General features: G+C 40.2%; 1 protein-coding gene and 1 long non-coding RNA gene across 13 annotated transcripts in view; one reads left to right on the plus strand and one right to left on the minus strand.

The window, feature by feature from the left end:
• LOC144316994 (uncharacterized) overlaps positions 1–7,058 on the minus strand; it is a 27,954-nt gene extending 20,896 nt beyond the window's left edge. The window contains exons 1-2 of one of the 4 annotated variants that reach the window (XR_013382839.1): positions 6,633–7,028; positions 5,915–5,971 (exon numbers count right to left, since the gene is read on the minus strand). This is a non-coding gene — a long non-coding RNA (uncharacterized LOC144316994). Of the gene's footprint in view, positions 1–5,914; positions 5,972–6,632 lie in introns of all 4 variants that reach the window. The other 3 variants (XR_013382836.1, XR_013382837.1, XR_013382838.1) reach the window with 3 other exon arrangements.
• CDK19 (cyclin dependent kinase 19) overlaps positions 6,974–24,998 on the plus strand; it is a 161,577-nt gene continuing 143,552 nt past the window's right edge. For 2 of the 9 annotated variants that reach the window (XM_077902783.1, XM_077902791.1), the window contains exon 1: positions 6,974–7,292. In XM_077902783.1, the coding sequence (XP_077758909.1) occupies positions 7,165–7,292 (128 nt within the window). In that variant the 5' untranslated portion in view covers positions 6,974–7,164. Of the gene's footprint in view, positions 7,293–7,767; positions 7,930–24,998 lie in introns of those variants that run through there. The other 7 variants (XM_077902785.1, XM_077902789.1, XM_077902787.1 and 4 more) reach the window with 6 other exon arrangements.

Consider the following 24,998-nt stretch of genomic DNA (forward strand, 5'->3'; position numbering starts at 1 on the left):
CCAAATTCACGCCTACCTGGAACTTAAGAATATGATCTTATTCGGAAATAAGATTTTAAAAAAATATATTAAATATTTAATAATAATTTTTAATTTTAGTATTTAATTATTTTTTTAATAAATGTTTTTATTTATTCATGAAAGACATAGAGAGAGAGAGGCAGAAACACAGGCAGAGGGAGAAGCAGGCTCCATGCATGGAGCCCGATGTGGGACTTGATCCCAGGACTCCGGGATTACCTTTTGGGCAGAAGGCAGATGCTCAACCGCTGAGCCACCCAGGTGTCCCCAGAAATAAGATCTTTATAAATGTATAATGTTGTGCCCAAGATTGCGAATCCGAGAAACCACCAAGGAGCTGACACTGATGCAAACACACAAGGGTTTATTTACAAGCTGGAGCTTGGGTCCAAGTATACCCGACACAGCAGAGCAGGGACTTGGACCCCAAAGTGGGTTATAGCTGGTTTTTTTATAGGCTGGTCTAGGGGATTTTCAGAAGGGATGGAAGAATTTCTCAAGTTCTGTTTACATTTTGATATGGGGCTTTTAAGGGCATTGAGCTCTGTTCTAAGATGGGACTTTTCTACCACGGGTGTGGGCTCTGTTGTCTTTCTGATATGGGATTACCTGCCGAGGACATTGAGGACATTCTGTAGTTTTCCCCATAAAATTCAGCTCTTATTCACAGGGGCCTAAGATGGCTGTACTTGTGCTAATGCTAAACTTTAGGTGGGATGGCCTTAATTTTTCTCGGCCTCCACATATAAGTTACAATGAGATTGTAATTTGTACAGTGAGGATTAGGGTGGGGCCTAAATCCCATATGACTAATGTCCTTTCAGGAAGAGAGGAATTTGGACACAGACACAGATGGAAGATAGCCACGTGAAGACAGAGGCAGAGATTGGAGTTGTGAAGCTAAGGACTACTGACAACCACCAGAAACTAGAGGGAGGTATGCAGCAGATTCTCCCAGAAGGAACCAACCCCACTATCCCTTGCTTTCTGTATTCTAGAACTGTGAGAGGATAAATTGTTTTTTAAGCAACCCAGTCTGTGGCAATTTTTAACAGAAGCCTTAAACTGATAGTGGCATACAGCTCTTCCCACGCCCTGTCAGCAGAAGGTGGGCATGCCTCCCTTGGTTTGGTCTACACCCTCATCTAGCAGGAAAAGTTCTGATTCTTCTTTTTTTCATTTGTTTGTTTATTTATTTGGCCCATGCATGCAAGCAGGGGTAGGGGCAAACGGAGGGAGATAAGAGAATCTCAAACAGATTCTACACTGAATGCAGAACCTGACCCAGGGCTCGATCTCATGACCCTGAGATCATGACCTGAGCCAAAAATCAAGAGTCGGATGTTCAACTGACTGAGTCACCCAGGCACTCCAAGAGGTCTGTTGGATGTTCAACTGACTGAGTCACCGAGGCACTCCAAGAGGTCTGATTCTTAACCCATTGTCTCCCATTCCTCTTCCTCAGCTTCCCTGACACTGTGTACTAAAGACACCAGACACCTCACTGACTTTTTAGCTTAGACCATCCTTATTAAATGGAGCTTTGTTCTTAGACTTTCAATGTTTAAATAGTCTGTATATACCTCCCAGAAGAGTTACAGGTCTTTACATGGCCATTAATACTCTGAAATCTGATTGGCCAGAGAACTGTTGCTGTTTAAGAGGAAGAGCAAAGGGAAGGAAGGCCTCTTTAACATACCGAGACAATGAACATCTCAATAGCTGTGGCAATGCCGCATTCTCTTATTTAATGAGCCCCATGACTCTTCCATGCACTGAGAAAGCAGAAACAGATGACTGATATCGACCAAAAATAAAGAGAAATTAGAGGTAGCAATTTTATCATATACAAAGTAGAGTTTAAGAGAAAGAGAATGGAGTATCTCAGTAGGATCATTTGATCTTGATAAATGGCCCAGTTAATACTTGACATTGTCCTCTAGTGTCATAGAAACCTGGGGTTAAATCCTATCACTAACCATAATTTATCTTCCTAGAGCCTTGGGTGTTTTTTTTTTATCTGTAAACTGGAGATAATACATATTTTCGAGGTATCTTCTAGAATGGTTTTAAGGATCATATTAGCTAATGTATACAAAATGCCTAGAATTCAGTAAATGTTAGCTTTCATTGTCACCCTGCTTACTTGCCAAAAAAACATGCCAAAACCATCATTCCTTCTTCAAGACCCCTGCTCAAGCCCCACTGCTTTTTTCCCCCTCTGCATCTGATCATGTTTCCCATGTCACATAGAAGTTATTGCTTTTATTATAATGTTAGGGGTCTCTCAGTTCTTCGATTCTCTTTCCTTCATGTGGGCTCAGGCTTACTGTCCCCAGTCATATTCTGAAGATTTCTCCCTTTCCGTGGAAACTATCTCTGTTTGGATTTTATCCCCTAGCAGGTCCATATTTTAACCCCAATATTGCCTACGTTTTCACCTTTTCTTCCTTCACCAGTTCTTTCCCCTCAGAATATGAAAAGCCTCTCCCTCCTATTAAAATACAAACTAATAACAAAACCAAACTCTGAACTTCTCTTGACTATGGTAGGTTCAATTGTATCTTTTTCCTTTCTTAACCAAACTCCTACCTTTTTTTTTTTTTAAGATTTTTTTTGATCCAGAGAGTATGCACAAGTCGGGGGGAGGGGCAGAGGGAGAGAGAATCTCAAGCCAACTCCCTGTCAAGCAGGGAATCCAAGATGGGGCTCTAGGTGGGGCTGATCTCACAACCCAGGGAGCATGACCTCAGCCAAAATCAAGAGTTGGCCACTTAATCGACTGGGCCATCCAGGCACTTCTACTTTTTTTTCATTTAAATTTTATTTATTCACCTTTTGAAAGGGCAACATTTCATGAATCAAAATTCAAAAAGGCATACAGTACAGATTCTCCCTCCTACCCTGGATTCTCAAGCCATTTACCTTCCCTGAGCAAATGGTTTCCTGTTGTCTTTAGAGATCAGTCTGTGCATGTATAAACAAATACGCATTTTTCCCTTTGTAGGAAAAGTTTAGCGTACTATAGATACTCCTCTGATTCTTGTTTTTTTTTTTTTTTTTTGTTAAAAAAGTATCTTTGGAGGTCTTTTTATATCAGTGCCTAAACAATTTCCTCATTGTTAAAGTGTTCTCAAAAGCAGATGCCAAGATGGGATTAGACATGCAAGAGACTTACTGGAGGAAATGCCTGTGAGGGAGAAAAAGGAGGGAGCTGGAGACAAATCAGATAGTGATGCTGATCTGAGCCCCATGAAGGGAGGGGAATTAGGAGGGTTGGGGTAGGCAGTGACTCAGACTGCAACATAGTTCTAAGAAAGTTTCAGACAGGCTTAAACCTGGGGATTCCTTAATACAAAGTCACACATCAGAAGAATCCTGCATCCTGCAGGAATGGACCTGTCTGAATATCCTGCTATTCTCAGTCATCGGTAGGGAGCAGTCCATGGGGAGTGTGGCCTCACTGCAAATACAGTGGTAGATTCAGGGCTTAGCAGATGGAGCTTCCCTGCAGGGAAAAGATCTGAGAGGAATATTTTATAGCCTTCATATTATTTTTGGGGCTGCATAATAATCCACTGATGGATGTGCCATACTTTAGTCATTTTGGCAGGTACATCATAGCATTTACCACAGAGAGTGGTACTACTGTGTAATTTTTTTTTTGAAACTACTTTGTAATTTTGATTGATCAAAATCTAATGTAAAAAAAAATCTAATGTATATATTTTGTGAATGTGTACTTCTACTAGCAATGTAGAAGACTATTTCCTCATATTCTTAGTAACATGGTGTGGTCAACCTTTTTGATTTTTTTTCAGTTAGCCTTTTTATAATCTATATTTGATTTTTTACTTACACATTTTCCCACTTTCCATTTATTCCCAAGTACATACTCATTAAGCCCTAGCTCTACAATTTGCTAGCTGTCTGTTTGTTCATATGTAAAATAAGAATAATAAATCAACAAATCTGATAGGGATGTTTTGAGGATAAAATGAATGCAAAACTCAATATATTTTCAAATCTAAACATTTAGGCCAGACTTCTTGTTGGCAGGTAAAAATATTCATCTGCTGGGCAGCCCCGGTGGCTTAGCGGTTTGGTGCCACCTTCATGCCCAGGGTGTGATCCTGGGGACCCAGGATTGAGTCCCACGTCGGGCTCCCTGCGTGGAGCCTGCTTCTCCCTCTGCCTGTGTCTCTGCCTCTCTCTCTCTCTCTCTGTCTCTAATAAATAAATAAAATCTTTAAAAAAAAAGATTTTAAAAATATTCATCTGCTTACTCGTACTTTTAAAAAAATGTTTTATTTAAATTCAATTTACTTGTTATTTCTATCTTGATGCCCCCCAAGCACTTCAAATTCAATGTACTCCAGCCAAACTCATCATTTTTCTCTTAAAAATTGCTCTTATTCCTGTATTTACCTTATCATTAAAGTCAAAACCCTGGGGATCCCTGGGTGGCGCAGCGGTTTGGCGCCTGCCTTTGGCCCAGGGCGCGATCCTGGAGACCCGGGATCGAATCCCACATCGGGCTCCCGGTGCGTGGAGCCTGCTTCTCCCTCTGTCTGTGTCTCTGCCTCTCTCTCTCTCTCTCTGTGACTATCATAAATAAATAAAAAATAAAATTTATAAAAAAAAAAAAATAAAGTCAAAACCCTGGAAGTCATTTTGGATTATTCTCTCTCCCTTAAACCCACATTCAATTAATCACTAGGTTCTGTTGAATTTGATTCATAAATAATTCTGGTATCTGTCGTTTTCTCATGATCGGCACTGCCACTCTATGCTTTAGATCCCTGTATTTTATAAGTATTAAGGCAATAGCTTCTTCTTCCTTTTTAAAAAATAGGTTCCACACTGAACATGGGGCTTGAACTCCAGACCCTGAAATCAATAGTCGTGTGCTTTACCAACTTGGGGAGACAGCCAGGAACCCCAAGGCAAGAGCTTCTTTACTATTCTCACCGTCCTCCAATCTATCCTGAACACTTGTCAGGAGGAGGTTTTCAATATACGATACTGATTATAATGCTCCTTAGCTCAAAAGTGTTTTTTTTTTTTTTTTTTTTGCCTTAGCTCAAAAGTTTTAAATGGCTTCCTATTACTATAAAATGATGAAATCTGAAACCTCTATTTGACATATATATATATATACACATGCTGCTCTTCATAATTTGATCTGCTTATCTGTCCAATCTCTTTTTAGATATCCCCTTTCCCTGCTTTAATCTCTAACATTCAAGCTAGTTGCATTTCTCAGAATATGTCATGCTCTATCACGATACACGGTATTTGCCATCCTTCCTTAAGTAATTTCCTGCTACTTGCCTACTTGCCCTTCACATAAGGTTCTTTAAATTTTGGCTCAAACTGACCTCCCTGTGAAGCCTGGCCTGACCCCCCAGAAGTCTTCCTAGTCTATCATTGCTCTTTGTACCCACACCATTTATTTTTAATTTGCTTGCGTGTTTATTTCTCCAATAGGTTTTAGCTCCCCTGATGGAAAAAGACCAGTTTTCATCTGGTATCTCCAGCACTCACCCTGGTTCCTGGACATAAGAGAAACTAAGATTTTCAGATACGTTTGATTGACTTCAAGATCTGAGAAACTTCCTTAAGAAATTTACTCTTGTAGTAAATCAATGATCTCCATCCCCCACTCCCAAGTTTTCCAGGTTTCTTCCCAAACCTAGCAGGTGGGCGGGGGGGGGGGGGGGGGGGGGAGGTGTCACTACTAACTTTCCTTACCACTTTAGATAAAGGGGACCAATTCTTCCTTTGTGCTCCCACTAAATGTGGTATATTATTCTTATCCTAGCACCAATCACGCATAAAATCGTATCCCAAGCATCCTAAGGACGCAGGAATTAAATGAATCCATATTCACCTTGATTAAGGACACTTTCTCAGACATCCTTGGAGAACGTCACCATTATGCACAGACCTTAAAAAAAAAAAAACAAACAAACATCTTTTACAATGCAAACCTGATGCCTGCTTTTAAGACGATGCATCCTCCTGGCACTTGAATTGTCCTTAGACAGATGGCCCAAAGCTTGGCTGTGGGAACCGCATATGGTGGGAGGAGACCATGACTCGAGCGCCAGGAAAAGGATGATTGGCTGCCGGGCCTCAGAAGTTCTCCGCAGACCGACGCCAGCCCTAGGAAACCGCTGAGGGTTCAGCTTTTGAAATACGGTTTTTGCATCGTAAAGAAAAAAGATGGACCTATCAGAACAACCGAGCACACCCAATTACCAATCAAGAGCGGGAAAGGAGCCAAAGCCCGGGGATACCCACGCACCGACGAGGACGTCATTCTCTAGTCTCAGCCAATGAGCGGCGGAGGGGGGCGGGGCAACGAGCGGACCAATCGCCACGAAAAACAAACCGTCTTGCAGCACAACTGCTCTAACCACAGTCCTCGCCTCTCTAACCGCCGGCGCAAACTCCTGAGCCGAGCACTTGTTACGTACTTTCCACTCTCCCTCTCGCCCGGGGGCAGTGATAGTGGAGTACCTTCCTCTACACCACAACAAGGGCCTTTTTTCCACCCGCTCCCCCACAGACTCGCAGAAAGAATTCGGCAACTTGAAGCTTCCCACCTTCACAGGAACTGGCAGTCCGGCGCTACCTGAGGGGGGGGGCGGCCGCAGTGCGCAGGCGTGCCCGCCTCGCGGGGCGGGGCTGTGGCGGCCCAAAGCAGCCTGGGTGTTGTATTTCTTCTGGCGAAACTCGGTTGCTGTTGGGGCCCTCCGGAACTACATTTCCCAGGAGCCCCCGCGACCTCGGGGTGGGCGGGATGGTTCGTTAATGAGCTCGAGGAAGCCGCGGCGCGGCCCACCAGGTTCCAAAACAAGGAAATGAAGGGGGGAGGCGGGACTGGGGCTGCCTGCGGGAGCCGCCGCCGCCGCCGCCGCCGAGGAGGAGGAGGAGGTGGTGGTGGAGGAGGAGGTGGCTGCCGCGGCCGCCGAGGAGTCCCTTGCTGAAGGCGGACCGCGGGGCGGCGGGCGGCGCGCGCGCGCCCGAGAGGCGGCTGTTGGAGAAGTGGAGCGGCGGGCGCGGGGGGAGGAGGAGGAGGAGGGACTGAGCGGCGGCGGCCCCCGCGTCCCGGTGCCTCTATGGGGAAAGCAGACAATGGATTATGATTTCAAGGCGAAGCTGGCGGCGGAGCGGGAGCGGGTGGAGGATTTGTTTGAGTACGAAGGGTGCAAAGTGGGACGCGGCACCTACGGGCACGTCTACAAGGCGAGGCGGAAAGATGGGTAAGAGCAGGGGCGGGGGGAGCGGGCTCGCCCGGGTCCTCGCCCTGCCCGCGACCGCGCGGGGCGGCTGGGTCGGAGCCGGGGCGGGCCGCTCCCGGGGGCCGAGGCGGCGGGGGGCGCGGGGCCGCGCGTCCCGGCGCGGACTGGGGGGCGCGGGCGCTGCCCCCCCACCCTCCACCCTGCACCCTCCGCCCCGCGCGGCCCCGTCGCGCCCCGCGGACTCCCGCGGCGCAGCCCGGTCGGGGGGCGGCGGTCCCGTCCCCGAGGGCGCCCCCCGCGCGCCCCGGGCTGGCGGCGGGGACTCGAGGGGGCACCTCCGCGGAGGTGGAGTTGGCGGGGTCTGCTCTCGGGGGCGGGCGGGGGGCACGCGGGGCGCCGGGAGAGCTTCGTCGAGGAGTTGCCGCTCCGGCCCTGGGCCGGTGACGGTCGTGGCGGAACTTCCAATCGGCTGAGCGCCTCCCCGGGGGCGGCGGTTTGAAACCCAGCCGGGGAGCCGGCGGCGCGGCCGAGCGCTGGGGGCCCGGGCAGCCTCCCGGCTCTGGGCGCAGCCCCTGTCTACACCCGCCGACTTCGGGATCCATCCTCCCCCCGCCGATTCCGCCTTTGCACCTTGTGAATTCCGCGCCTCCCCTCCAAGGTGGGACCTCCCGGGAGACCCGCCGCGCTTTACCGGCGGAACTTCGCCTAGTTCCCTAACTCGTCCCCCCACCCCCCACCCCCCGCGACCTTGGGCATCCTGAGGTCCTCCGCACCCCGACCTGGGGCATCCTGAGGTCCTCCGCACCCCGACCTGGGGCATCCTGAGGTCCTCCCCACCCGGACCTGGGGCATCCTGAGGTCCTCCGCACCCCGACCTGGGGCATCCTGAGGTCCTCCGCACCCCGACCTGGGGCATCCTGAGGTCCTCCCCACCCGGACCTGGGGCATCCTGAGGTCCTCCGCACCCCGACCTGGGGCATCCTGAGGTCCTCCGCACCCCGACCTGGGGCATCTTGAGGTCCTCCGCACCCCGACCTGGGGGCATCCTGAGGTCCTCCAGACCCGCACCTGGGGCATCCTGAGGTCCTCCACACCCCAATCTGGGGCATCCTGAGGTCCTCCCCTGCGCCCCCCTGGCCGAATGACTGCGCGCTGGGGGCTCCCGAGCACCTGGATGGGCCAGGACGGAAGGCGGGCCTGGATCTCTTGTTCTCCCGGGGAGTTGAGGGCGACCCGTGGTAACACCTCTTGGAAGCGTCCATGGATCGCCGTCTTAGGAGAAGGCGAGCTGGAGAAAGTATTGACAGCGCCTGTCCTTGGTCCTGTAGGGTAGCCGTGCGCGGGCTGCAGGGCCGGAGGCACCAGCTCCCCGCGGCGAGGAGGGTCGGGGTGAACCCTTGGCCTCCCCTCCGCCCACCCTGGCGGGGATCCTCCTCCCCCGGAGCCGGGAGCCCGGGGACGTCTCTCGAGCCCTCCCGCCTAGGTTCCCAAGGCTGTCAGAAACCACTCGGGGGAGAGAGTTTGTAGGCTCGTAACGGGACATCCCTGAGTGAAGGGAGGATCGGCCGCGGCGACGTTAGTGGGACTGGCGGCGCTGCGTCGCGTCCTGCGCACCTGCCTGTTGCCATCGCTGCAGCTGGTGTGGGGGGGCCAGGGCGGAGCAGGCGGGGCCGCGCGCCGGTGCCCGGGGAGCCCGCGGAGCCCGACCCTACACGCCGTTTCGCCCTGGAGCGTCGTGGCCTCACGAGGTGCTGCACACGTGCGGAGAGAGGATTGTGAGCCGCGTTTAGCTTTTGCCTTCTGAACTGGACGAGCCCCATGGCGTTCAGTTGTAGCTTAACTCATGGTTCTTGCAGTTACTTGCCAGGTGTCGTCCTTGAATTAATATCTTGGACTGTGAGGCACTATAATTAACTTGTATTTTGCTTCTGGAATATTAGCTCTGCTTGTTCTCCTGGTGTCCCTGTAAGGAATCTTAGCAGATATACTTGGGGAAGAGCACATCTAGTTTTCCTGGTTGGACACTGGCATTACAAAACAAATCCCACCTTGTGTGTTTTTCATACTCCTCGTGCTTACGTTGTGATACACTTGATCTGGAATTTCTAAGATGTATTTTCATTTTTGTTGTTAAAAATAGCTTCCTTTCAGTAGGTAACTTGTGAGAAAAATTGAGGATTCTGCTTTTGAATTGTATTTTTTGATAGCATGGGCCACAACCAAAAAACAGCTAAATTTAATTCCTGCTTCTCATTGTTCTTTTTTTTTTTTTTAATATTTTTCCCCTCTAATAAAGTTCTTGATTCGACTACACTTTTCTTCTTGAGTGAAATTTGTTTGAGCAGAATTAATAAAGTTTCTCGAATAGAATAAGATCAGTTTGTGTATCTTCAAAATACGCTTTTTAAAGAAACTTTTAGGATCTGAAAGCATTAGTTGATATCACTGTATTGGTTATAAGAAAAGTCATTATAAAGGTAGGTTTTCTTGGGTCAAAGGTCTAGTTGAGATTTGAGGTTTTACAGTAAACACATCTCTTGTGGGTTGGTAGGATTAGTTTTATGTTCCGTGATACAAGCGACTTGAAAGAACAAAGTTTTTAGTGATGGTTCTAAGCTGTGATGCAGATTTGCATAGTAAAGGATTTTACACTCTGATCATGGTCCATTACAGGTTAGCTCTTGACAGAATTTATTTTGGTTAATTCAGAAAAAATGTATAAGGCTATCTTATGGAACAAGAAAAAAAATGACATGGTTCATTAAAGAGAAATTATTCTGTATATAACATAGTATTATGTAACCAAAAAATCATTCAGATCTTTCAGAGAAACACTGGAAGAAGTAATGTAACCCAAAACATCACTAGAAAAGTCTCTGATTGTAGTTTATACTAGTCTACACCTTAAAAAACCTTAGAATATTTCCATCAAAATATGATTTTACCTTAGGCTATGTCAGTTGTACCACATAAGTTTATAACAGAGTGGAAATGAAAGATTACATTTGGGTTTTTCACTTTTAATAATAATATTACTTGTTCTTTTTGTTTTGGAGAAAGAGAATCTTTTGATCCAACCATCCTTTTTAATTAAAATTAGGCTTAAAAGTTATTCTTGAGAAACAAGTTCAGAATACTTCTAGACTTTTTAGAAAGAGCAAGAATTTGTAATAGTTTTTCTTTTAGCATTAACATCACACAATGGTTTATGGTTACAAATCTCAAGGCGATATTTCTTAAATTTGAAAAACTTTGTTTTGATTGATAAAGGAACATTATTAAAAAGTTCTTTTGTCAACAAGAGGTCCAAACAAATGATTCCATAGGATAATGTTAGGTCTGAAAACTGTTGTATCCAACATTACTACTATTCAACTTTGCAAACATTCATTGAGTCTTTGAACCACTCCATTAAAATAATGCTCCTTTTTGGAAACGTTTTTGAAAGATACATGGTAATTGAAAGTGAAATGGCTGACAACAGAGTTTCACTTTTGCCTTAGGGTTTCAGATGAGTAGTTGTGACTATACATCTTAATGTATCTTAAGTTACAGATGAGTAATTGGTGACTGCATATCTTCATGTAGGTCATGAAATCCTTCACAAATGTAGTTAGGTACATGTGGATGCATATAGGTAAATAATAAGCATGGTCATATCAGCCTGGTTTTGATGGATTTTTCACATTTGGCTTGTAGCTAGGCAATTGTATTTGCATTCTTCTTCTTGGCAGATCTACGAAGATTAAAGAAGTATGATTGTAGCATTTTAGAATGCTATCGAGAATTTTGGATCATTTAGTCTCATTTCTTTTTTACAAATGAGAAAACCAGAGCTGTCATGACCAGAGTCTCATAGCAAAGACAAGCCTCACAGCAAATTACAAGACAGTAATCCAGATCTCGTGACTGAGTCGTGACATTTTCTGATGTTTTCCTTCTTAATACCATAGGAGGCAGAACAAAAAAGGCAACATTGCCTCCATTTTTGACAATCTTACTGTATAAACTTTTTCCATGCAAAGGATATATCTATACCAACAAATACAGAAAAGGGAAAATATCACATGGACATTTAAAAAAAGCAGGAGTGCAGGCCTATAGTCCTTTTCATCTGGCTTCTCTCTTCATTCTCACTGTCCTTACTTTGGTCCGCCATCTCTGATCTGCACAGTAGCCAAGCTGGTCTCTGCTGTTAGTCTTTCCTCACCATAGTCCAAGATCCAAGTTGCCCAGGGTCACTTTTCTATAAAGCAAAATCAATCATGTCCCATCTTGGAAAACTGTGGATTTCTCTATGGATCACATCTGATCTTCATTCCTTACTTTGGCACGTAAAGCTATTTGCATTCGGATCCTAAAGTCTTTTAGTCTTTACAGACTTTATTTATACTTGCCATCAACTCCGTCCTATTTTCCAGAGTGTTCAAGCCATGTTTCTGTAGCACTGGACTTGGTAAGTCCTTTTCATGTCTTTTTTTTTTTTTCTCCTTCCCTGCATTCAAAGTAGAATGGTGTTGCTCTGCCATTCCTCCCTCCCTTTTCTCACTCCCATAAACTTGGTAAACTCCTGCTCATACTTAATACCCAATTCAAATAGTTGTTCTTCTAGAAGCCTTCTCTTATTCACCAAGGAAACTCATTAGCTGTGATTTTGCCCTCTTGTTGTTAGGTGTGTAATATTGCTTTTAAGTAATAAGCTGCAGGGCTCAATCTTACAACCCTGAGATCATGACCTGAGCCCACATCAAGATTTGGAAGCAAAACTGACTGAGCCACCCAGGTGTCTCTTCTGTGCTTTTGCTAGCTATTTTATAGAGATGCTTAGAAAATGCCAGCATTCAAGCATACTTTAGGAAATTTATTGATATTTTGGGTTTACGTTTAATTGGCACTAGTAAATCACTGGTTTATGTTTAGTTGGTTCTTCATTAATGCAGTGCAAGCCTTCAGAACTTTATTTTTGGAGCCCAAGGGAAAGAAATGCTCTTTTCAATGAAATTTGATTGTGTAGAGCAGTGGCCGACAACCTTTTTTCCACAAAGAGGCAGATACTAAATATTTGGGGCTTTGTGGGCCATACCATATATGCTATAATTACTTGAATCTGCTGTTGTAGTGCCACAGTATCCACAATGTATAAATGAATATAAATTAGAATGATTATGTCCCAATAGAACTTTATTTACAAAAACAGATGGTGAGCTGGCTTTGGTCTGCAGGCTGTAGCGTTCCCTGCTTAGTTTACCAACCCTTAGTTTAGAGCAGTGATGTCTAATAGAACTTCATGAACTGATGGAACTGCATCTATGCTCTACAGTATAGTAGCCACTAGCCACATGTGGCTTAAGGAATGTGATTACTATGACTGAAAAGCTGGCTAGTCGCTATGATACTGGACTGGGAAGGCTTAGAATATTTGGAATGCATGGCGCAGCAACACATAATTTTCAAATCTATGAAGTGACTTTTTTTTTTTTTTTTTTATTTAAGTAATCTCTACACCCAATACGGGGCTCAAGATCTTGGGCTTCATGACCCCAAGATCAAGAGTTGCGTGCTTCACTGACTGAGCCAGCCAGGTGCCCCTGATGTGACCATTTAGTAACAATGGGGTATATGACAGTGTGGACAAATGAAATAGGAAAGCTCATGTCTTTCAAGGTAGAGAAGGGATTTTGAGGCTGAAACAGTTTGATAATGCAAGCCAATACTTCCACTGAAAAACTGTCAATTTGAATGCAATCGAGAATATTTGTTTTTGAAAAATACTTTGTTAAAAAAAGTATGTGTTCAGTAATTTGTAAGTGCATGTGCATAAAAAGACATAATGAAATACGTAAGCCTTCCCTTTCCCCACCCTTTCTCCTTTCTACAGGCAGCCATACTTGGTTTTCCATTTTAGAGAGATTTTCTTGGGGTGTGTTGTGTTTGATGATAAATAGTTTACATTTCTCTCTATATTTTTAAACAAATATAATTTGAAAGTCCTTATATAAGATAGGCAGAGATGCCTAGTTATTGTTAATAGTTTCATTGTACTCCATTGTATTGACATAAATTACTTAACTGTCCCTCTTAGTTTGGACTTTTAGGCTGTTGCCAATCTTTTGCTAGTACTAATACTGCAATGAATGTCCTAGTAAGTACAGTTTTTGTGTGTATTACTGTAGCTAATTTACTTTTCTGTAAGCTATTTCCCTTTGGAAGTACTGGCTTGAAATGATTTGCTAACATGATGATACATGAGATATAAATCTCTAAAGACTATAGACAAGGATGCTGAGAATAAGGAAAAGAAATGTTTAAGGCTCTAAGAATAATTATTCATAAATGTAAATGAGTTCTAAATTATTATTTTGCCATAGGAAGTAGAGGTTACTGTTTTAGTAGCATGGAAAAGGCAAGTCTCCGAGTTCTATGTGCGGAAAAAAGTAGATCTATGGAAAGTTTGTTTTGTTTTGTTTTGCTTTTTTTTTCAATGTAATGGATGTCAATATTGATGAATTAAGGATTTTTACTTTTGTGTACTATATATTTGGACTGAATATGCTGGGAAAAAAATTAACATGTGATGTTAAACTGTGCTTGTTTTGCAAAATGCTCACGTAGCATAGTGAAATGTAGACATTAGTATAGAAGACTTGAAGGCAATATATTACAATTTGAAAATTTCTTGGTGGCAAATTATAAGAGTAAGACTATTTGGTTAATGTGTTTTTTAAAGATCAGCTTGTTTGTTATCTTGTGATGTCGGGATTGTATAATAGTGCTGCTTTTGGATCTCAAAACAAAGGGACAAGATATTTTTTTCCCTAGAGAGCATTTTAATATTTTGAATTATTAACATGACTGTTTCTTTAAAAATAGGTAGCGTTTAAGGTCTAGAACCATGAAGAGGTAGCCGGCAAAGCTATTTGAAGATTTTGTCCATTTATAAATAGCTGATAGTTCAACACTTCCTGTAATAGCCCTTTTGAGCATGCATTGTGCAGGATAAAAGAGAGCCTCAAGAGAGGAGACAGGATGTAATTCAGGATACAAGTGTGCAGCAGTTTTTTTATTGAGGGTTTGAATTCTTATCCAAAAGTAAATGATGGATCAAAGAGAAGTAAAAACCTATAAAGTCCTCAAGTAATTAGTATCCTTATAAAATATCTTAAATTTCTAATATAATGAGTCTTTCTAAAGGAAAAACACATCCTCATAGAGGCTTTAAACTTGTTGTGTGTTCTATCTAAAAATTTTACTTCAGTGAGATTTTGTGGTTGATGATCTCAGTTACCAAGCAGAACATGATTAGGAAATGGATTTAATTTTGTTTTGTACTGTGACCACAGACCAAAATCGTGTCATGGCAAACTTTCGTAAATACTTACATTTGGACAGAAAGGTGAATCCAAGGCTGCTGGAAAAATAAGGTAAAACTTTTGCCTTATAGGTGGTTAGTGTGCCTTACAGGTTAGTTGTGTCTTTCTGTAGGAAAGTTATAATTTATCTTTTTAAAAAAATATTTAATTTATTTATTCATGAGAAATAGAGGCAGAGACACAGGCAGAGGGAGAAGCAAGCTCCCCATGGGGAGCCCAATGTGGGACTCGATCCTGGGACTCCGAGATCACAACCTGAGCCAAAGGCAGATGCTCAACTGCTGAGCCATCCAGGAGTCCCAGTTATAGTTTTTCTTAAGATTGTTAAATAAGCTCATCTATGGAAGTACCAAGTGGTCTGAGCGAAGCATGTTGCTTTTTACAAAAGTTAGTTTCCTTTTTCTCTTTCCCTTTTGCAGTGTGATTATTATAATTGCATTTTAAGAGTGACTTAAACACTGAGTGAATCCTATTGTCTTGGGTTTAGGTGCAAATTAAAAATTTTCCTTTTTTTTTTTCAGGAAAATTATATGTAATTTGACCTTGTGTAGCTTAACTAATTTCTCAGTAATCTTTTGATCCTTATAGTATATTTGTGTCAAAATGGAATTATTTTTATTTTTATGCATTTAAAATTTATCAAATAATATTGTACATGATTAAAAAAACCCCAACAGTACAACTGTATGTAAAATGAAAAGTAAAAGCCTTCCTTCTTATTGTCCACTCTCAAGCTTCCCTCATTTCTCAGAGGTAGCCAGTGTTAGCTGTTTCTAAGTTTTGCTAGTGCTCACCATTATAACTTTAAATAATAAGCATATAACTGTTTCTTTAAAAAATATTTATTTGTTTATTTGAGAGACTATGTATTTGCAAGCATGAGTGAAGGGAGGGGCAGCGGGAGAGGGACAAACAGATACTCTGCTGAGCTCCATCCCAGGACTCTGAGATCATGACCTGATCTGAACGTCAGGTGCTTAACCTACTGAGCCACCCAGGTGCCTCTATAATTCTGTTTCTTGGTTTATCAAATTTAGGTGTTTTTTTTTTTTTGTTGTTGTTGTTGATTTTCCACCAGAAAAGCTGAGCAATTTTGTGAAATTGCACTACCGCTTGTTTTCCCCTTTCCCATCTCAGTGTTCAAATTTATTACCTTTGGTATTTTAAATTTTTTTGGGGGGGAATGCTTTTATGACTTTATTTAGATCATAAACTTCTTTTTCTTGATTTGTTAGTTTAGATATTATTTGTGGTCTTCCTGATACGAATATTAAGGAAAGTAATATATTTCTTCTTTTTTTCTCTATCTGCCAATATTTAAAGTATAATTTTTATGCAGCCTGCTTTTTGTCTATAAGTTGATTCTACGAAGGGAACACTGAAAACCTTTTAACAGCCTTAAAATACTATGATTATGAAATATTTATTGTGGGGTGAATTAGTATATTGAGACCCGTGGAGAAGGAAAAGTAATCTTGGGCATAAAATAAGTGGTGCTTAAAACAATCTTTCAGGTATTCAGGCCTAATGGGTCTTATTCTTAAGTTGTTTTGCCCTTTCTTCAAATATTCTGGCTCTTGCTTAGCTAATAATGTTTCTTTACATTTCATGTGATTTTTCTTGGACTTTTTGTTTTGGTTCAGTTGAGTACATCCTTTTGAGAAGCTTTTTCATATAGGATGTGTACATATTCTGAGTTCTTGTGTGTCTGATAATGTGTTTTGTACTCATACTTGATTAATAGTTTGGCTGAATATGGAATTCTATATTAAGAACAATTTTTGTCTCAGAACCCAAAACTATTGCTTCATTTCTTCTGGTATTTCTTGTTGCTCACGGGAGTTTCTTTATTGGAAGCTTGCATTTTCCTTTCTGGAATCTCTTAGGATTTTTCACTTTATCTCGGCATTCTAAAATTTCACCAAAGTCTGTCTAGAAAATATAGTTTTTAAAAAAAATTATATGCCTTTGTTTCTGTGTCTTTAACAAAGTATTTATTTTTTGAATACATAACCAATGCATGTAATTTGAACTTAAAAGGTAAAAAGTGATATTTAGTCTAGTTGCACTCCTCCTGCCTATCCCCTACTCCTTCACTCCCCTTTTCCAATCTTGCCTGTTTCATATGGATCTTTTAGTGGACTTTTTCTTTTATCTTTGATTTAGGGCAATTTTTATTTCCTGTTATTTATTTGATTATTTTTTCTTCTCCCTCTGTTGCCTTTCTTGTTCTCTTCTTCAGATGTGCGTATTAACAAATGTTGACCTTTTAGGCTCTACCTTCTATGTCTCTTAAATCCATTTTCAAAAATTGCAACTCATTTTTCTCTCTACATTCTGAAAGGTTTCCTTTATCCAATCTTTTGGATTACCAATTTGGTCTTTGGTGGGGGGTCGCTATTCTTTTATTCAGTGTGAGCCTGACTGCCCGAGTTTAATAGGGCATTGGTTTAATAAATAAATAAATTCCTTATTAATACTTAGCTCATTTATGGTGTTTCTTAAGTAATTTATGTATGTACCATGTGCTGTTTTTAGCTTTTCCTCGTTAATATTTTTCTTATAATCTGCTAGACCAAGATAATGGAAATATTTTTGTTTTCACATATATATAAATTATGTTGGTTTTATTGTTACTTTAATAGTAAGTTCTCAACAACATTCGTCTATTCACCTATTCATTCATCAACCTATCTCTATCCAAATTTTCATACATCATCCTCTCTCTGCCTGTCTTCTATTATCTCTTTTCATCTGTCTTTTTTTTTTTTTTTTAAAGATTTTATTTATTTATTCATGAGAGAACCACAGAGAGAGGCAGAGACATAGGCAGAGGGGGAAGCAGGCTCCCTGTAGGGAGCCGGATGTGGGACTCCATCCCTGGACCCCAGGATACCTGACCCCAGGATCACATCCTGAGCCTAAGGCAGATGCTCAACTGCTGAGCCACTCAGGCGTCGCTCTTTTCATCTGTCTTCATTTTACTGGCTATCCATTCATTTATCCATTGTTTACTATTTTTCATTTGATTCCTTTCCATGAGCCAAGTATTGTGCCATAGGTAATGAGTATGCAGGATAAATGAGATGTAATCTCAGACTGCAAAAACTGAGATTGGAAGTATCACAACAAATTGGTAATTGTGATAGTCTACAGGAAGGAAAGTTGGGTTGAGAAGATTTTTTGAAAAAAAGTATATGCTCTTGTATTATTTGAAAAATACCTGTTCATATTTATTTTACTACGTTTATATTACCTATTTAAAAATGATAAAACCTTTAAACTGTAAAGTACGTATAACTTACGAGAAAAAGGCAAAATATCTTTATTTTTAATTTTTGATTTTTAAAAAATTTATTTATTCTTTTTAAGTAGGCTCCATGCTCAATGTGGGGTTCAAACTCACAACCCTGAGATCAAGAATTGCATATTCCACTGACTGAGCCAGCCAGTTGCCCCTTATTTTTTATTAAAATTTTATTATTTATTATTTATTTTTAAAGTAAACCCTACACTCAATGAGGGCTTGAACTCGTGACCCCAAGATCAAGAGTTGCATGCTCTACTGACTGAGCCAGCCAGGCGTAAAAGAGGCAAATATCTTAAAAAAATAAAACAGCTTTTATTATCTTATAAAAATCAACGTGTTAACAAAAACCCAATATGTACTCATTAAAGGAAAGCTAGGAATTATAGAAACATAAAGAAGAAAATATAAATCACATAATAAGACCACTCAAAACCCCGACCACTCAGAGATAAACATTGGTAATATTTTGGCATATTCTTCTGGTCTTCCCTACCCCCTTCAATTGAGACATAATTTACATACATTACTGTATAAGTTTGAGGGGTGTAGCATAGGGGCACCTGGCTGGCTCAGTTGGGAGAGAATTCAACTGTTGATCTTAGGGGGCACCTGGGTGTCTCATTGGTTGAGCGTCTGCCTTTGGCTCAGGTTGTGATCCTGGGGTCCTGGGATTGAGCCCCCCAACCCCCATCAGGCTCTCTGTGAGGAGCCTGCTTCTCCCTTTGCCTGTGTCTCTGCCTCTCTCTCTGTATATCATGATAAAAAAACAACTTTTGATCTTGGGGTCATGAGTTTGAGCCCCACATTGGATATAGAGATTACTTAAGTAATAAAAAAAAAAGTGTATAGCATAAGGTATGATTGTATACTTGTTTGATTTACATGTATTGTGAAATGATTTACCACAATAGAATTAGTTAATTCTATCATCTCATAAAGATAAAATAAAAATTTCTCCTTGTGATGAGAGCTCTTAGTATCTATTCTCTTAAGAACTTTCTTGTATATCATATAGTGGTGTTAGCTATGGGCATAGTGTTGTAGGTTATTATAACTGGAAGTTTGTACCTTTTAACCACCTTCCTCCAGTTTCTCCTACCTCCCTGCTGGTGTTTTCAATTGGTTAATTATGTATCATTATTTTTAATTAAAAGTAAAATTGACAAAACATAAAGTTCCCCATTTCAAAGTTAAACATTTCAGTGAGTTTTGGTACATTTGTAGCATGGTGGAACCATTACCACTACTAAGTTTCTTATTAAAGGACTAAGATAGTTCTAGAACATTTTTGTTACAGCAAAAGAAAATCCATACCTGTTAAGCAGTTCATGCACCTATTTTCCGTCCCCTGGATTCCGGCAAACACTATCTGCTTTCCTATATGGATTTGCCTATTGTGGATATTACATGTAAATAGAATCATAGACTATGTGGCTTCTTGTGGCTGGCTTCTTTCACTTAGCCTAGTATTTTCTTTTTCTTTTTTAAAAAATATTTATCTATTATTTGAGAGAGAGCGCGTGTTGCACGAGCAGGGGGAGGGGCAGGGGGAGAGAATCTCCAGCAGCCTCCCTGCTTAGCCTGTGGCCAGCCACAAGACACAGGGCTCTATCCCACAACCCTGAGATCATGACCTGAATTGAAATCAAGAGTTGGACGCTTAACTGACTGAGCCACCCAGGCCCTTAGCATAATATGTTCAAAGTTCATCTATATTGTGGGGAATTATCAGTACTTCAGTACTTTTTATGGCTTTTAGTACTTTTTAATAGAATGATACACTACTATATGGATGTACCACGTTTTCTTTATCCATTCATCCACTCAGAAATTTGGGTTGTTTCCACTTTTTGGCTATTGTGAGTGATGCTGTTATGAACATTTGTGGACAGGTTTTTTTTTTTTTTTTCTTAACATGTTTTCAGTTCTCTTGGAGTGTAATTTCTGGGTCATATGGTAATTCTATATTTAACTTTTTAAGGAACTGCCAAATGTTTTCTACAGTAGCTGTGCCATTTTCTATTCCCATGTACAGTGTATAAGGGTTCTAATTTCTCTACATCATCACCAACACTTGTGGTGTTCTGTTTTTGTTGGTTTGTTTTATTATAGCCTTTCTAGTGGGTATAGAATGGATATCTCCTTCTGGGTTTCTCTCTCCCCACTCCCGGTTTTATTGAGCTTGGATTGACATATAACATTATATTAATATAAGGTGTGCTGCATAATAATTTGATATATGTATACATTGTGAAATGATTATCATAATAAGTTTAGTTAACATCCACTACTTCATAGTTACAAATTTTTTTCTTGTGTTGAAAACTTTTAAGATTTACTCTCTTAGCAGCTTTGAAACATACAATACAGTATTGTTAACTATAGTCATCATGCTGTCCATTATATCCCTACAGCTTATTTTTCCTATAACTGGAAATTTGTACATTTTGAGTACTTTGTACTTTCTACTCTGCCTCTCCATTCCTGTAATCACCAATATGTTCTCTGTTTCTATTTTAGTTTTTAAAGATTCCACATATAAGAGAAATAATAACGTATTTGCCTTTCTCTGACTTATTTTACTTGGCATAATACCCTCAGGTTCTATTTTTATTGTCACACATGGCAGGATTTTTTTTTTGATTGTTGAATAATATTCCATTTTACTCAGATGCCACATTTTCTCTATCCTTTTATCTACCAATGGACACTTAGGTTGTTTGCATGTCTTGGCTTTTGTAAATAATGTTGCAATGAACATGGGACGTATAGATATCTTTTTGAGATAGTGATTCATTTCCTTTGGCTGTATACCAAGAAGTGGAATTGCTGGATCATTTGGTGGTTCCAGTTTTACCTTTTTGAGGAACCTCCATACTGGAATTACTAGATATCTCTTTTGACCTAGAGATGTCATGAACAAGTCAGTAAGATAATAAGATTGTATAAGTTTGGGATCCTCTTACATAAGATATGAAGAATGTTTATCCATATTATTACATTTCTTTTGAAAACCCATTTTATAACGGATGTCTATGTTCTTCTGTCATGTGGATTTGCAATTCTTTAGTTAACCCTTTCTTTTTTTTTTTTTTTAAATTTTTATTTATTTATGATAGTCACACAGAGAGAGAGAGAGAGAGAGAGGCAGAGACAGGCAGAGGGAGAAGCAGGCTCCATGCACCGGGAGCCCGACGTGGGATTCGATCCCGGGTCTCCAGGATCGCGCCCTGGGCCAAAGGCAGGCGCCAAACCGCTGCGCCACCCAGGGATCCCCCTAGTTAACCCTTTCTAATTATTGAACATTTAAGTTCTTTCCAGTATTTTGATAATACAAATAACATGAATAGATGTTTTGTATATGAATTTTGGTCCATATATCTGATTCTTTCTTACAATTGTCTTATAAAGAAATTTTCTATGTCAAAGCATATTAGTTTTTAAGGCTCTTAATATGTATATTTCTTAATTGCTTTTCATATGTAGTTTCATTCACCACCACAGATAGTATATATGTGCCCCTCTTATCCTCAGTAACTTTGAATGTTCTTTTTTCTTTAAATCATTTTAAATCATTTTATTTATTTTTTCATCATGATAAGTGTACTCTTAAATCTCCATCCTCGATTACCTCCATCCTTACACCTACCTCCCCTCTGGTAACCATCAGTTGTTCTCTGTAGTTAAGAATCTGTTTCAGGTCCAAGTCCCTGCTCCGCTGTGTCGGGTATACTTGGACCCAAGCTCGAGCTTGTAAATAAACCCTTGTGTGTTTGAAAAAAAAAAAAAAATCTGTTTCAATAGGTAATGGGGCTTAAGAAGTACACTTGTCCTGTGATGAGCACTGGCTGATTTATGGTATTGTTGGATCACCTCATTGTACACCTGAAACTAATATAACACTATATGTTAACTAACTGGAATTAAAATTAAAACTTTAAAAAACAGTCTGTTTCTTAGTTTGTCTCTCTCTTTTCTTTGCTCATTTGTTTTGTCTTAAATTCCACATATGAGTAAGATCATATGGTATTTGTCTTTCTCTGATTGACTTATTTTGCTTAGCATTATACTCCCTAGCTTTATCCATGCTTTTGCATATGGCAAGAGTTTATTCTTTTTATGGCTGAATGATACTCTATTGTGTGTGTGTATGAATGCATGCCACATCTTCTTAACCCATTTATTTTTTGATGGATGCTTGAGTTGCTTCCGTAGTTTGGCTGTTGTAAATAATGCTGCAATAAACATAGGGTTGCATGTATCCCTTTGAGTTAGTGTTTTTGTATTTTTTGGTTAAGTACACAGTATTGTGAATACTGGATTGTAGGGCGGCTCTACTTTTAATTTTTTGAGGAACCTCCATACTGTCTTACATAGTGGCTTCACCAGTTTTCCTTTCCATTAGCAGTGGAAGAGGGTTCCTTATTCCCCATATCCTCCCCAACACTTGTTACTTGTATTTTTGTTTTTAGTCAACTGCCAGGTGTGAGGTGTTACCTCATTGTAGTTTTGATTTGCATTTCCCTGCTGATGAGTGAAAATTGAAAATGTTGAAAATTTTTTTGGATGTCTCTTGGCCATCTATGTGTCTTTGTAGAAATGTCTCCTCAGGGATGCCTGGGTGGCTCAGTGGTTAAGCGTCTGCTTTCGGCTCAGGGCGTGATCCTGGGATAGAGTCTCACATCGGGCTCCCCGCAGGGAGCCTGCTTCTCCCTCTGCCTGTGTCTCTGCCTCTCTCTCTGTGTGTCTCTCATGAATAAATAAAATCTTAAAAAAAAAATGTCTCTTCATGTCTTCTGTCCATTTCTTAATTGGAGTATTTGTTTTTTTGGGTATTGAGTTATATCAGTTCTTTATATATTTTGGATACTAAGCCTTTTTTATTAGATATGTCATTTGCAAATATCTTCTTCTATTCAGTAGGTTGTCTTTTAGTTTTGTTGTTTCCTTTGCTGTGTAGAAAATTTTTATTTTGATATTGTCCCAGTATTTATTTTTGCTTTTATTTTCCTTACCTTAGGAGACAGAAAAATGTTGCTGTGACTAATGTCAGAGAAATTACTACCTGTGCTCTTTTTGGGGATTTTTATGGTTTTATATTACACATTTAAATCTTTAATCCATTTGGAGTTTATTTTTGTGTATGGTAGAAGAATGGTTCAGTTTCATTCTTTTGCATTGCTCTTCGATTTTCCCAACACTATTTGTTGAAGAGAATGTCTTTTTCCATTATACAATTCCTCTTTTGTTAAAGATTATTTGTTCTTATTTTTGTAGCTCCTTTAAGTGAAGGTTAGATTGATTATTTGATTTTTCTTGATTTTTGGGGTAGGTCTGTGTTGCTGTAAACTATTCTCTTAGAACCACTTGCTGTATTCCAAAGATTTTAGACTGTTGTGTTTTCATTTTTATTTCCATATAATTTTTGGTTTCTTGTTTGATTTCTTGGTTGACCCATTCATTGTTTAGTAGCATGTTATTTACCTTCCATGTATCTGTACTCTTTCCAGATTTTTTTCTTGTGGTTGATTTCTAGTGTCATAGCATTATGGTCAGAAAAGATGCATGATATGACTTTGATTTTTAAAAATTCGTTGAGACTTGTTTGGTGGCCTAATATATGATCTATTCTGGAGAATGTTCCATGTGCACTTGAAAAGAATGTGTATTTTGCTGTTTTAGGATGGAATGTTCTGAGTATGTCTGTTAAATCCATCTGGTGCAGTGTGTCATTCAGAGCCACTGTTTCCTTGTACTTGCTTTGGCAGCACATGTGCAAAGCCATTGTTTCCTTGTTGATTTTCTGTTTGGATGACTTGTTAATCAATGTAAATGGAGTGTTAACATCCCCTGCTATTATTGTATTATTATGGATTATTTCCTTTATGTTCGTTATTAACAGTTTTATATATTTGGTTGCACTCATTTTGGGTGCATAGATTTTTATAGTTGTTATATCCTCTTGTATTATATAGTGTCTTTCTTTGTCTTTTGTTACAGTCTATTTTGTTGGATATTAATTTTGAAATCCTGGCTTTCTTTTGTTATCCACTTGCATGATAAATGTTTCTTGTCTCCTTACTTTGAATCTGCTGGTGTCTTTCAGTCTGAAATGAGTCTCTTGTAGGCAGCATATAAATGAGGCTTGCTGCTTTATCCATTCCCTCACCCTGTGTCTTTTGATTGGAGTGTTTAGTCCATTTACATTCAAAGTAGTTATTGATAGATATGTGTTGCCATTTTATTACTGTTTTGTGGTTGTTTCTATAGAATTTCTCCAGTTCTTCTCTTGCTCCCTTTCATGTTTGTTGGCTTTCCTTAGTGATAGACTTGAATTCCTTTCTTTTTATTCTTTGCATATCTATTGTTGGTTTTTGATTTATGTTTACCATTAGATTTGTATATAACATCTTCTGCATATAGCAGTCTATATTAAGTTGATGTTTGCTTAAATTTAAACCCATTCTTTACTCTTCTCCCCATCATGTTTTAGGTATATGGTGTTGTATTTTATATACTTCTTTTGTTTTTTTAAATAAGCTCTGTGCCTAGCATGGAGCTTGAGTTCATGATCCCAAGATCAAGAGTTGTATGCTCTACTGACTAAGCCAGCCAAGTGTCCCATATGTCCTTTTATTTTATGAATTCTTCCACTAATTTTTATAGAAATATTTATTTTTACTGCTTTTCTGTTTTTTACTCTTCATACTCTCATTTATGGTCGTTCCTTTCCACTCAGAGTCCCTTTTTAATGTTTCTTGTAGGGCTGGTTTAGTGGTCATGAATTTTTCTTTAGCTTTTGTTTGTTTGAGAAACTCTTTATCTCTCTTTCTATTCTGAATGATATCCTTGGTGGATAGTATTCTTGGCTGCAGATTTTTCCCTTTAAGGACTTTGAATGTATCATGCCATTCTCTTTGGGCCTACAAAGTTCCTGCTGAAAAATCTGCTGATTGCTTTATGTGGTTTCCCTTTTATGTAACTGTCTTCTTACCTCTTGCTGTTTTTTTTTTAAAGATTTATTTATGTATTTGAGAGACAGAGAAA

The sequence above is a fragment of the Canis aureus genome, chromosome 7, assembly GCF_053574225.1.
Source record: "Canis aureus isolate CA01 chromosome 7, VMU_Caureus_v.1.0, whole genome shotgun sequence".
Lineage (NCBI taxonomy): Eukaryota > Metazoa > Chordata > Mammalia > Carnivora > Canidae > Canis > Canis aureus.